The sequence below is a fragment of the Melospiza georgiana genome, chromosome 13 (assembly GCF_028018845.1).
Source record: "Melospiza georgiana isolate bMelGeo1 chromosome 13, bMelGeo1.pri, whole genome shotgun sequence".
In the NCBI taxonomy this organism is placed as follows: domain Eukaryota; kingdom Metazoa; phylum Chordata; class Aves; order Passeriformes; family Passerellidae; genus Melospiza; species Melospiza georgiana.
In genome coordinates this window covers 9200263-9213345 of record NC_080442.1, presented here as the reverse complement: position 1 = coordinate 9213345, position 13083 = coordinate 9200263, and the positions used below count along the sequence as shown (strand labels likewise).

The 13083-nt window shown below is 45.6% G+C and overlaps 1 protein-coding gene across 1 annotated transcript in view; it reads left to right on the top strand.

Annotated features, from left to right (window-relative positions):
• The first annotated feature begins 284 nt into the window (after positions 1-284).
• Positions 285-13083, top strand: part of TNFAIP8L3 (TNF alpha induced protein 8 like 3) — a 44169-nt gene continuing 31370 nt past the window's right edge. Inside the window, exon 1 of the mRNA XM_058033701.1 lies at positions 285-427. Coding sequence (XP_057889684.1) covers positions 376-427 — 52 coding nt within the window. The 5' untranslated portion in view covers positions 285-375. The remainder of the gene's footprint in view (positions 428-13083) is intronic.

The following is a 13083-nucleotide window of genomic DNA, read 5'->3' as shown; positions in this document are numbered from 1 at the left end:
GGCTTCCTCTCTAATTTCTGAGCGCACTAGTCGTAAAGGAGACGGAACCAGGGGAAAAGGACAAGGGGACTGAAGCTCGGGGGAGATGCCCACAAGCAGACGATGGAAAAGACAGGCGGGCGATGCGCTGGCAATGCACAGGACGGTCACGTCGGTATTTCTGCGCTCGGCAGCGCTGCCCCGGGCCGTGCCGCCCAACTCGGGCTCGGGCCAGAGCGGGGCAGGAGCCGCTCCCGGCCGCGCCCCCGCCCCGCGCTGCGCCGGCCCCGCCGCGCCCGCAGCCAATGGCGCTCGGCGGGGCGGGGAGGGAGCGGGCAGCGCTCCCCGCGCCGGGCACTGCTCTGCCTGCCAGCGGCGGCCCGCGGAGCCGGCACCATGGACTCGGACTCGGCCGAGCTCAGCGAAGGCGAGCTGGTCTCGCCCGCAGGTAAGGCCGGCTGCGCGGCGGAGGGGAGCGGGGTCCGGGTCCGGGTCCGGTCCCTTCCCGTGCGCTGCTCTCGGTCCCCGTGCCCGAGGCGGCTCCGGGCAGCGCCATCCCCGCTCCCGGCAGAGCCCGGCGCCGCCCCCGGTCCCGCGGCTCTCGGGGCTCCGCTGTGCCCGGGTGCGGGAGAGCTGCCCCACGGGCTGTGCCGTGACCGCTGGTTACATCGCGGTGCTGCCGCTGGCTGTGCTCCATACCCAGGGGCTGGGAAGTTTTCGGGGTTTGGTCGCGGCTGTTCCGCTGCGGCTCCGGGAGCGCCGCGCGTTCCCGAGCGGGGCCGCCCCCGTCCGGAGCCGAGCCCCCGGCATGCTGGGCTTTTGTTTGCAAGTCTTAACTTGTCACAGGAACCATGCTGTCTGGTTGCTGCAACCCGCATAGTTCTTGGATGAGACAGAGGGAAAAAAAAAATTAAAAACCCTCTCCTGCCCTTTCCAAACCTTCCCGTTCTTGTGGCTTACGCGAAACAAACGATGGGTGATGCGCCGCAGGCAAAGAACACCCTGCACACATGGTAAAACGGGGACAGCAAACTCGCGTGAAACACACAGAGGTAGGTTCGCTCTGCCGGCACAGCACGTGGCCCCGAGATGCGCTGTCACCTCCCGGCCACGGCTCTGGGTGCCCGAGCCTTGGGGCAGCGGGGATGGCACCCTGCCCGCAGCACAGCGGGCACCAGGGGTGCCACACAGACAGAGCACTGGGCTGCAGGGGTGTCACACACACACAGAGCTGGGCTGCAGGGGTGCCACACACACAGACAGACACCACTGCGCTGCAGGGGTGCCACACAGAGCACTGGGCAGCAGGGGTGTCACACACACACAGAGCACTGGGCAGCAGGGGTGTCACACACACACAGACAGGACTCGGCTGCAGGGGTGCCACACACACAGACAGACTGCACTGGGCAGCAGGGGTGTCGCACACACCTAGACAGAACTGGGCTGCAGGGGTGTCACACACACAGACAGGACTCGGCTGCAGGGGTGCCACACACAGAGGCAGACTGCACTGGGCTGCAGGGGTGTCACACATACACACAGCACTCGGCTGCAGGGGTGTCACACAGACACAGACAGACTGCACTGGGCTGCAGGGGTGCCACACAGACAGACAGGACTCGGCTGCAGGGGTGTCACACACACAGAGGCAGACTGCACTGGGCAGCAGGGGTGTCACACACACACACAGAGCACTGGGCTGCAGGGGTGTCACACACACACACAGACAGGACTCAGCTGCAGGGGTGTCACACCCACGGCTGGCACCTGACAGATGCTCAGGCTGTCACTGACACCAGGTGCAGGAGGAACCTGTTTGACCTCCAGCTTCCCACAGTGAAAGTCATAGACAGCCTTCTCTGAAGCCATTTAACTGGCATCAGATGCAAGTGCCATTGGAATGATGCCTGAAATACTCCCAGTGATCATAATAAATCCAAATAGAAAGTTGCCGTGTTATGTTATCAGATCTTTGAGAAAAATCTTTTCACCATAATCAGTCCAGTTTGGACACTTACTAACACCCCCCTGCATCCCTAAAAATAAGGATTTGAGCACCAATGTTCTAACTACAAAGGCAGAAAAGCATATTTTTTTTAATAGTTCACCTGTCCTATTAATACAGCAGTGATAAACAACAGTAGGAAGTCATAAGATAAACGTGTTTTCTAGTCTCCCAGCAGAACATTTCATAGCATAATCTGAAATCTAATTCAGTTTTAAATATAGGGGTATTTACTCCTGATATCTTGCTTTGTATTTTCTTACTTGAAATCTAGAAAATTGAAGAAGACCAGCAACAGGTCACAGAGCTCCTTATAGTCACAGAGCTCTGGTAGGCTGAGCTTTCTTGCATAGACCACCAACAGCTATAATTTTTCATCCAAACAAATCTTCCAAGCCATGCATGAAGAGCAAGTTACAAACATTACTTTATAGACAAATTAATATAATAGAGCTCCTGCCAACAATTCACTCCTGTTCTGAATAGGAATTTCTTTTAAATAAATTTAAAATAACTATGCTCAGAGATTGCCATAAGTGGTTTTCATGTCATCACTTGCTAGCTGCCAAGCGTTGATGTTCCTCATTCTCCTTTCCTCTTTTCTATTCCTTCTTTGTTCCATTTAAGAGAAGAAAAATCTGATATTTTGGCCATACATGGCAGATGCCTATGCAGTAGAATAAAATTGGAAGATAGAGAGAAAACTTGGATGTTTTGTCTTACCCAGCTGCAATTTTTTTTTTCCTGCACTAAAGAATTACATGTTCTTTGTATCCCCCATGTCTTCTGAAAAATAGATATTTTTGCTAGCTTTCCTTGGGTGTTTTTCTGTTCCCTGCCATATGTGTGGTGCAGCCTCTCTCTGTACGTGGGTGTTCAGTCAGGCTGTCAGTCAGTGCTGCAGGCACAGCAGCTGAGGGGCTCAGAGTGGGGCTCAGCCACCCCCTTGCCCACCCCACACAGGGCAAGCACAGCGCCTCGGGGGAAAATTTGGGACGAAGTCCTGGTGGTGGCTTGATTTTGGACACTGATTTTAGCACAGCTGGAATTTCACACTGAAGCCGACAGCAGCCCAGCGTTCAGCTCGCTCTCCTCATTACCGGTGCTCGCACTCGCCCGGTTTCAGCTGGCACAGCTCGGGCTCCCTGCGGGCACTGCTGAGCCCCTGGGTGCACTGTGCTTTGCCTCCAGGGCTGCACCACGCTGGTGCAACACAGATGTTTCAGTCTCAGGGATTGCACTGCTCTCCCAGCCCTTTGTCCTGCCCCAGGGAGGGCACCCCTGCCATTCCTGGGCTCACAGGGGTGTGCAGGAGGATACCTGGTGCCCCCCCTCCATCTGCCACACACACGTGGCTTCCAAGAACCAGCTGCAGTCCTGCTCCAAGATCCCAGCAGCCTCTGTGCTTTAAGAGCCCTCTTCAAACTCGAGTCTCAAGGAGGCAGAAGTATTTTTTCTCTATTTATTCCGAACACGTTGTCACAATAGCATCTTCATATTCATACGGTGCAAACAAAAAGCTCCTTATATGCGAGCAGTGCAAGATGTCAGCTGTACTTTAAAGCAAACAAACAGCAAAACCACCACACCTCCAACAACATCCAGCTCTACAGCCTTGGCTCCCACAAGCCTCCCACACCCATCTATTACTGCTCTCCACTTGAGATGTCTATAGGGTCAGAAAGCTTTGGTTTTCAAAAATGGTTACTCATGAGACAGACTCCTAATAAAAGCATTAAACAGGTCTTCATGATTCTGAAAAAAAAATGTATTGTGGTGCAAAAGAAGAAAAGTTACATGCTTACTAGCTAATGAAATTTCTAGTTTTACTGTAGAGGTGACTAGTCACATTCTTTTTCTTGTCCTACAGAAGAGCTTTTGAGAACTGAACAGGTAATCTTAAAATAGAACATTGTTCTCACTTTTTAATGTCCACCTATTGAGAGGTTGGGTTTCAAAAAAGCCCTTTTCAATAGAGTAATGGTCTCCTTTCCCTCAGCTCTTTCATAGGCATCCTGCCACATGAAAGAATGATCCTCCATGTCATCTTTCAGAGTAACATTTCACAGAAATTCAGGTCATCACCAACAGAAATGATTTCACAGTGGGTTTGGAAATTCTGCATGTAGGAGAATAAAGGTGTGAGACCTTCATTTGGTGTGCCTTGTCCTAGGTTCCCGGGCTGAAACAGGCTGGAATTTGGCCATGTAGCTTTTATGGGCACTGATTTAAGCCTTTATACAAGCCACTAAGTCACAGCATGGATTTTCATGTTTGTTTTGATGGAGCTGTTATGTTACAATAGTAACATAAGATAACCAGAGGCTAAATTGCCTGTATGGCGTCTGAAACAATGCAGGTTATCCTCATGAAGTTTAACATTCTGTGGAGAACAAACTGTTGCTGGTCCCTCCTCTGAGTTTCTTTCCACAGAAGTCAAAAGATGCTTGGCCTAGAAAAGAGCAGTTTGTACCCAACTAGAGCTCTAAATTGGTGGCAGAGCTTTGGTTTTTGGGGCTTTTTTAAGAATTGACAGTGTGAAGCCTGCAGCTTTGTATAATAGCAAGGTTAACAAGATGAAGGTGACCTTATCATCAGACTTAGGCAGTGGGAGCCTGATTATGAGTTCAGTATATCTTCAACAGAGCCAAGATCTTACCCTGGAACTCTTAGCACAAAAAATGGTAATGCATTTAAAATTATTTGATAAATAATCTGAGCTTTCCCCTGGACAATAAATATATACTTGGTAAAAGACCCAACAGATTTAAACATTATTTACTGAGGTAAAACGACCTCTACAGACATGAATAATTTTTCTAGAGCTGTACTAGTATTTGATTTGCAATGCTTAGCAAGTAATTTTTTCTGCAAATTATTTATCATGTTATGTGAACTATCTGTAGTTCTGTGATGTTAATCTTTGAAGCCTGTTATATATTTTAATCACTGTTTTACAGAGTTGATGCCATTCAAGAGTTAATATATTCTTGTAAATGCAAAATTAATTAGAAAGTGTAATGAAGACATTTAAGAATTATTATTTGAGGAATCAGTAACATGCTTATGTGATGTATAGTGCAAGTAAGCCTTGTTTAACCTTTTGCAGTATCACACACACATTTGAAAAATAGAGCCTTTGCCCCAAGGAATATTTGTGTGAAGGAGGAGGGGTTTAGTTTACCAAAGCCTTGTTTTGATTCTACATAGAATGTTCCAAAGATAAACAATAATATTTATTATACTTCAGACAAGCCAGAAGAAATAGTAGATAACATGTTCTAGGTATGAAAACTAAAAAAATATTTAAAAAGCAAAGAATTTTTATGAAGTTCTATCTAGCAACTATCTAATAAAGGCTCTCCCTTTGCTTTCTGCTGGACAACAAAGGAAAACAAAGCTAATTAAACAAGAGATGGACAGACAACAGACATGAGCCAACATGCCATGGACCCGTGCACCAGAGTGTTACAGGGCTTCTGCATCACCCTGCAAACTGAGACAGGTCCAGCTCTGCCTGCCAAGAGAGTGGGCAAGAGATGCCTTGGGATGAGCAGGCAGCAGCAGCCAGGGCAGGGATGTGAGCCAAGATCTGGCTGGGGGAATCTTTTCTTTCAGTGCTCCCTCCAGGAATCACCTGGGCTGCTGGTCTGCATACAGAGCCCTCATTAGCACAGCAGCTGCCACGCAGGGAGCCTTGTCCAGCAGGGGAAAAAAGGATTAAAAACTTTAAAGGGGAAAAATTCTAATCACACTGTAAGGATAGTAAAGACCATGAATAATTCCACTTTTATCAATTTGAATAGACACCTTGGACAAACATTAATTCACTTGAACAGGTCAATTTTTTCAGGGCTCTGCTCTTAAAATCAAGTGCAAATAAGAACTTCATGAAGCACTGGCTGGAAGCTCAAGCTCATCTGCTTTGCAACATCATGACCAAGCTGTTCCCCGCCTGAAATGTTGGTGCTGCTAGCAGTCAGTGAGCAGGAAGCCTCTAATCTCCAATATGTGGGTATGGACAAGGAATTTATGATGGCATATTAAACTCATAAGTAGGAATATGAAGCAATTGCTGCCACACAGCAATTATTGGCCATTCCTGTGTGCCTTGCCAAAGGTCTGGGATGAGACTGAGTTCCATTTAAAGTGATATTTTGGCAGTAAGGAGTGACCTGTACAAAGCAATGAGTGCATTGCCTCAAAACACTCACACTTCCCCTTTGAAGAAATAAATCTCTTAGCTTTTCATCTCCTCTACAGCAAGGACTAAAAAGTCACGGTGGGAAGAGGATGTCACCTTATTTAGCTGGTAACAGAGCAATCAAGCTATAAATCCCAGGTAAAAAGGACAATAGTGTGCCTAACACATGAGAGAGTTCTCCTGGAAACGCTGAGAAACCTTTGGCACTTGCATCCTACCCACAGCGTCAGCCTTAGGGTGACAGGCCCTCCCAGCAAGGCAGGAGAACCCTGTAACTTTGAGACCTCCCTGTTTTATCTGGTAAACTAAGCAGAACCTGGCTGTGAGCCCAAGCAGTGGTACACAATCCTCTAAGCTGTTTATCTATTAATACTCCTCCTGGCACCGTTTCAGCCCATGCTAGATAGCCTCCCACTAAATGTCCTGGCATGAGACAGAGGATAACAGTGGCCAGTATGAATTAAACAACGTTTGGAGTGTGGGAAAGAATTCAGGCAGTATCCAGATGGCAGGACAATGCCTGGACAAAAGGGTCTGTGCTGGTGTACTTGCAGACAGAGACCCTGTGGTCAGAGCAGGCTGCAGAGGCTCTTCACCTCTGCTGTGGCCCCTGGTGCCTGCTCAGGGACCCTGCTCAGGGCAGCTTCCCTGGGCTCAGACCTGGGGTTGGAGCCCTGCCCAATTAAAAGTGTGTTATTTGCTGTTTGCCTGCAGAAATCTCTTTTCCAGTTACATTATGGGAGGTCATCTCATGGGCTGACAAGTGCAGCTGGGGGAGATTCATGGGAGGCTGAGACTTGCTGCAATAACTACAGCTTTATAGCCAAGCCTCAAACATCATCTTGAGGAGCCAGGCTGAGCTCAGACATGGGCTGGTAGCCAGTGAGTTTTTCTGCTCTTTAAGGCAGACATCTTTAACAAAATAGGCTGGGAAAGAGCAAGAGTCACTTGGATGTCTTTCCAGGGGTCACTGATCCCTCCTTGGTGCAGATGCTGGTTTATGTCAGGTTTGAGCAGCTGGCTCTGCTCAGCCTTTCTGCAGAGGAACAGGCTGACCAGTCCCTCTGTACAGGTGTAGGTTTGGGCTGACATCTGTTGATACAACACCACAAACTAGGGCAGGAAGATTGTTCCATCTATGAAACAAACACTTCACCATGGAGACATTCTCCTAGGCCTTCTGACTAGTGCTAGCTTAACATGAAAGGCAATCTTCTGAAACACTAATAGTAAAAGTTAGCATAGTAACCTCACTTATCACCATCTCATTCCTGGCATTAACTCTGCTTATCCAAGCAGTTTGTGTTGCAGGAAAAGCTAAATTCTCTCTTTGAAGAAATGTATTAACACTATTATTGTGTTAGTGCTTCCTTTCCAAATAATTTTCCATTTACTTTTAGAGCCTATAGTTTACATGGTCAAATCACTGACAGATGCAGATCAAACAAATACAGGTTTCTTAGACTTTTCAAGTCAGGGGTATTTTTAGTTTTTTTAATTAAGATAACTATTTTCAGATTATTTTTTCAGCAAAAGCTCTGTGTCATATAGTGTTGTGCCAGGTGAATATCTGTAGCTTTTGTTTACTTGCATTTAATTTTAGCTTTGTGTTTTTGTGCATCATTTCCCTCTGACTCCCAGAAGTGAGAAGGAAGTAGGCTAAAGGTATCAAGAATGACCTTCACATTCACTTCAAAGCAAGTTATAGTTGGTACCTCACTATTTTTATACATTAATCATCTCCACTGTTAGGAAGAATGTTTACTACTAGATACAAAAGTAATCAGTGCAGTCATTATGATGCATAGCTACTGGATTAATTAGAAAGTGATAAAGAATTGGTGAGGAAAAATATTGACTGGAACTACAGGTTTAAGAATGGGTTAAAAAAGTTCAAGCCTAAGTATACATAAAAACCACTTGCACAAATTTTGTACATGCCAGTGTATAAAATATACTGTTCTTATCCCTTTGGACTGACCACTGCTCTTTAAATACACCAGGGTCTATATACCCGAGAGGAAGTTTCTGTTCAGCAATTAAAACCTCACCCCTATCAGAAATTTCTGGTGTTTGAATCTAGCCTGACCTCAGCTGAGGTTCCTGTGGCTTCTCTCTTCCCTGCATTTGTTTTTAAGAGTCTATTTCTATACCAGTTCTTAAAGGTCAGATTATCCTGCATAAGAAGGATGTAACACTTTGCATCCTTGGGGCAGATATAGCCCCAAGAGAGTTTGCTCCTGCCTGCAGCCCTGCCCATTCCTCTCCCTAAATCAAAAACCCACGAACAAATGCAAAAGCAACAACAAGAAACAAAAACAACCACCCCAAACCCCCAGACCTGTACACTCATCCAAAACAGTCACCACTGGCATTTCTCTGTAGAGCACTTCCCTTTACAGAAATCATACAGAACTGATGGAAAGCCAAGAACAAATTGTCTCAAGGACAGATGAACACCAATGTTTTCCACAATTCCATGATTTAACTTTGTAGTTTGGATTAAATCAGAAGCCAGAGGGTTTAAAGCAGTCCCAATACTGAGTAGTTAATCAGCTGGCATCTGTTTATCCTCCAGACCTGGATATCTCCTGTACTTCTGAAGCCAAACTGTGAGCCAGGGCTCTTAACTAGTTGCTGTCGTTCACTTCTGCACAAGTTCCTCAAACTTGCTGATTTTACTCTGTGCTAGGAGTTTGAAAGCCTAGAAAGCTGGGGACAGACAGAAAATAGCCACTTTCAGTATTGTGTTGCCACATAACTTGTGCTGGTACAAATGGATGTTTGCACTCCATCAGGAGCAGTGAGGGAGGACAGGCAGAAACTCCTCCTGCTTTGAGGAAAGGCACATGGAGAGGGCAGGGCGGGTCTGAAGTGTCCTTGCACCCTTGCTTGGGCTGCCCCTGCCACCAAAGAGGCCAAGGCTCTTGCAGGAAGGCAGGCACCCACATTTTGGCTATATTCTCCATCTTCTAACCTCTAGAACACTTGTAAATTCTCTCTTTTCCTATCCAACCTCATATCTTACACTAACAATTTGTGTCCATTCTCCAGATACCCACATCTTCCTAGCACTTCACTGATTTCTCACTTTTCTTTGTCCTAGCCAATATGATATCCTCCTCAAGCCTCAAATCTTCCAGTATTGATCTGATTTTTCTTCCTTAACTCATTTCTTCTCAAATGCTCTTGGGTTTATGATTTCTACCACTAAAAGAAGGGAATAAATGCTGTGAGGTTATATTTCAAGAAAGGGGAAATTGATGGAAGTAAGATATTGACTTGGCATTGTAATTAAAGGTTCTAGAAACAGGAACTAACATGCCTCTTCTGGCAAACAAAAAGTACAGACAGTGGGCTTCCAAGTGGGATCAGGAAAGTTAATTTGATTTTGAAATACTGAAACAGGTAGCTGCAATATTTTCCAAAAAGTGAGAACACAATAGCATCTTCACTAGGGCTTCCCAGCTATTTCCAGAATGCATTCCTGAATGAACAACTCCCTGAAGAAACAGTATATCTTCACCCATATAAGTTCAAATCATTGGGCTTGAGTAACAGGTTCAGGGGAGAATTGCATCTGTCACCAGACACAGCAGCCTGTGACTGGCACTGATCAAAGGAGGTCAGAGGAGGACACTGCTTTCTACTGATAGAGCTTAACTACCAGGAATAAAGGAAACCAGAGCATTTTGTAGAGTTTTCTGTTGAATCACAGCATGCAGATCTCCCTCACACAAGGTAACAAATCTATATTTATTAAAAAGTGACAATATACTTTCATTTAAAAAAAATATTAGAAGAGCATTCACAGAAATTGCCTCTAGAAAGCAATCAGAAGCTTTAAACAGCTGTGAAAAGGCAACAAAGGCAAAATATGCTTCTGTAAACTAAACTCATCTTCACTTGGGATGAGAATGTCTGTTTGGATTTTCTTCTGCTAATAAGACAGGGATGAGAGCACAGGAATGAGAGCACTAAGGGAGGCTTCAGGGGAAGGGCTGAAGCACAGGGATTGCCAGGTAGGTACAGCCTCACCAGAACACCAGCACAGGGCCACATCCACCCTGCCACTCTGCTACTGACTGCCCTGAGCTAATTCAAACTAAAACTGAGCCCATTCTGCCCTTTGGAGGGTCAGCAGCCGCCCTGACACTCAGGTTTCACCTTCCATAACTGGGGGAGAGAAGCAAAGTTCCCAGAAGCAGGGTCCCCATTTCCCACCAGAGCATCTCAGTCTGGGTTGCTGGCTCTGTCCAAGCCATGTCCTGGGTCAGCATCACCCCGTGAGTGCCCAGAGAGGGGCACAGCCTTGCCTGGCACACAGGGAGGCACAGCCCTGCCCTCCCCATGGCCTGGCACAGGGCAGCAGGACAGGATCTGTTTCAGCTTGGCCAGGCTGTGTGTGCCTTGGCCATCCAAGGCTGCAGGGTGGGTGCAGGTGCCCTGCTCCGGCTGAGCTCTGCATTCACCTTCCAGGACCTGCTGAGGGAAGTGGTGCCTTAGCAACAGCCGAGTTGCATTAAAGAGCAGACATGTGACACGTAGGAAGAGAATTTAGGGTGATGGTGGGGGAGAGATTATTCAGTGTTTTCCATATTTTGGTAGAACAGAATTTAATTTCCTTGAAGTTACAGCAGTCAATGACAAGCAGCAGTGTGCACGTGGAACACCCCTGGCTGAGCACTGAAATAAAGCATGACTAGACACAGCAAATAACCCATGCAGACTGCAAGGGGTTGTTTAAAAAATAATTATATACTTGTCACTGAAGAAGCTTTTCTGTATTTATAATTCCTTTTTCCTCGTAGTCTCCTCTGATGGAATTCAGATAGCATGCATGGCATTATGTTAAACAACCAATTCTGGAATACTTCCCTTTTTTCCTCTCTTTTACAGGCATTAAGGCAGCGGATACACTTCTTATGGCCATTATTTTAGGGACAGTTAAGGCCTATGCTTAGTCACTTCATCACTGACTCAAATACAAACTCTGCTCATATGCCATTAAAGAGATTGAAAACAAATCTTTAAATAAGTACTTAGCTTGCTTTTAAAGCAATGTGGTTTCTTTACTATGATAAAGTGATAAAAATACATATGAGATCATAAAGCTCACAGTAATTTTGTTGCTGAAGAAGTTTTACAGCTATCTACTTGAATTCATTTGGTCTGAAGCTTGCCTTGGTCTAGCATTTTTTGAGTTGAAAATATATTTTATACAAACAGCATGAGATTGAATATAACTAAGCTTTTTTATACATATGTAAAGTGGACAAAAAAGATTTCCCCTAAGTAAGGAAATGCTATATATAGAAGGAAATCTGAAGACTTTCAAGTCACAGACTTCAGGAGGTTTGTTAGCACCATCCCCAGGGAGGCAGGAGGACAAACAATAAAAAAGCAATTTCCTGCACAGGAACACACAGAACATCAGAAACACCTAGTAAAGAGAACAGAGTTGTGCAGAGTGGAAGTCATTTATCCTGCTGGCTCACATTTTTCACTCTGCTAATCACCATTCCCTGTTACCATCAGTGGGAGCTGCACACACATCAGTAGGTGACACTGAGTTCTGAATATTTTTAATAAATGTCACAATAAGCCAGAGAAGGTGTAGCCTCCACAACTCTTGAGATGTATAGTGTGGAATAACAGCTCTGGGGAGGACAGAATGCCACAGGGCATGGCAGTGCCATCAGAAGTGCAGAGCCAGTGGGGACAGAGCAGTCCCTGCCCTCCAGAGCTGCCCCAGGCACACCATGGCCAGGAAACTGCATCCCTAGGGAATCATCCTGCTGCTGCTGGGGGGAAACCCTGCATGCAGACCTTCTGTAACTTCCACTCAGCCCTTGAGGGTGGCACACATGGATTGTGGGAGGAGTTGGTCCCAGTGCTCTTACTCGATTCTTTCCTTCTCTTTTTCTTTTTAGCAGACACACCACAAAGGAGTTAATATGAACACAGACACACAAAATTGGTCTTTAAAGTTACTTCCACTTGGGCTCACAGACACCCAGCTTTCATGATGCCAAAGGGGAGCCAGAATCTTGTCTATAGCAAATAAAAATTAATCCTGGGACAGGGCTGCCTGAGCCGTTCTGATTCTGCAGCAGCAGTTATTTAGGTAGAGCAGATATCACAGAAGAAATGTTAGATGGCTGCACTGGAGGGGTTTATGAAGTGCAGGATGTGCATGGATGTGTCAGATCTCAACAGATGGATTGCTGATTGGGGGTTTATGTAATTCAGAGATGTTCTAACAGTACTCAGGGACAGACATGCATAGTAACAGAGAATGGCAACATTTGAGAGGCTTTGCCATGTTTTCACATCCTCATTTGGATATTTTCTTTCCATCTTTTTTTCCAAATAAGTTTTTCCTTCATAAAAAGGATCCCAAACACATACACAAAAAAACAAACAAAAAAAAAAAAAAAACACCAAAAAAACACAGTGGCAGGAATCCTTTCTTTGTGTGACATCCCAGTTAGGTTTGTGCATTAATAACACTGTATTCATATTAAACCAATTTAGTACATTGTAAAGGCATCTGTAATCTATATATCTTTCAAAATACACCTTGGAGCTTTAGGTTTTTGTTAAATAACACCTTCCTGAATTTCAAAGCAAGTAAAACTGGAAATCTAAGGACACTGTAAAGATACTGGGCTAATTTCTTTGTGCAACCTCCCATATGATGACTTTTCAAAATCTGGTGGAAAAAGTACTGGGCTGTCAGCAGGATCTTAATGACAGCCTTAAGCAAGTTTTTCACTTGTGTCTATTTCTCCTCCCATTCCTGTTCTTTGTCTGTTTTTACCTTCACTATTTTTAGATGAGGAATGTCTTTCATTACACTTGTGCAGTGAGAACCCTGAGATGTTTTATG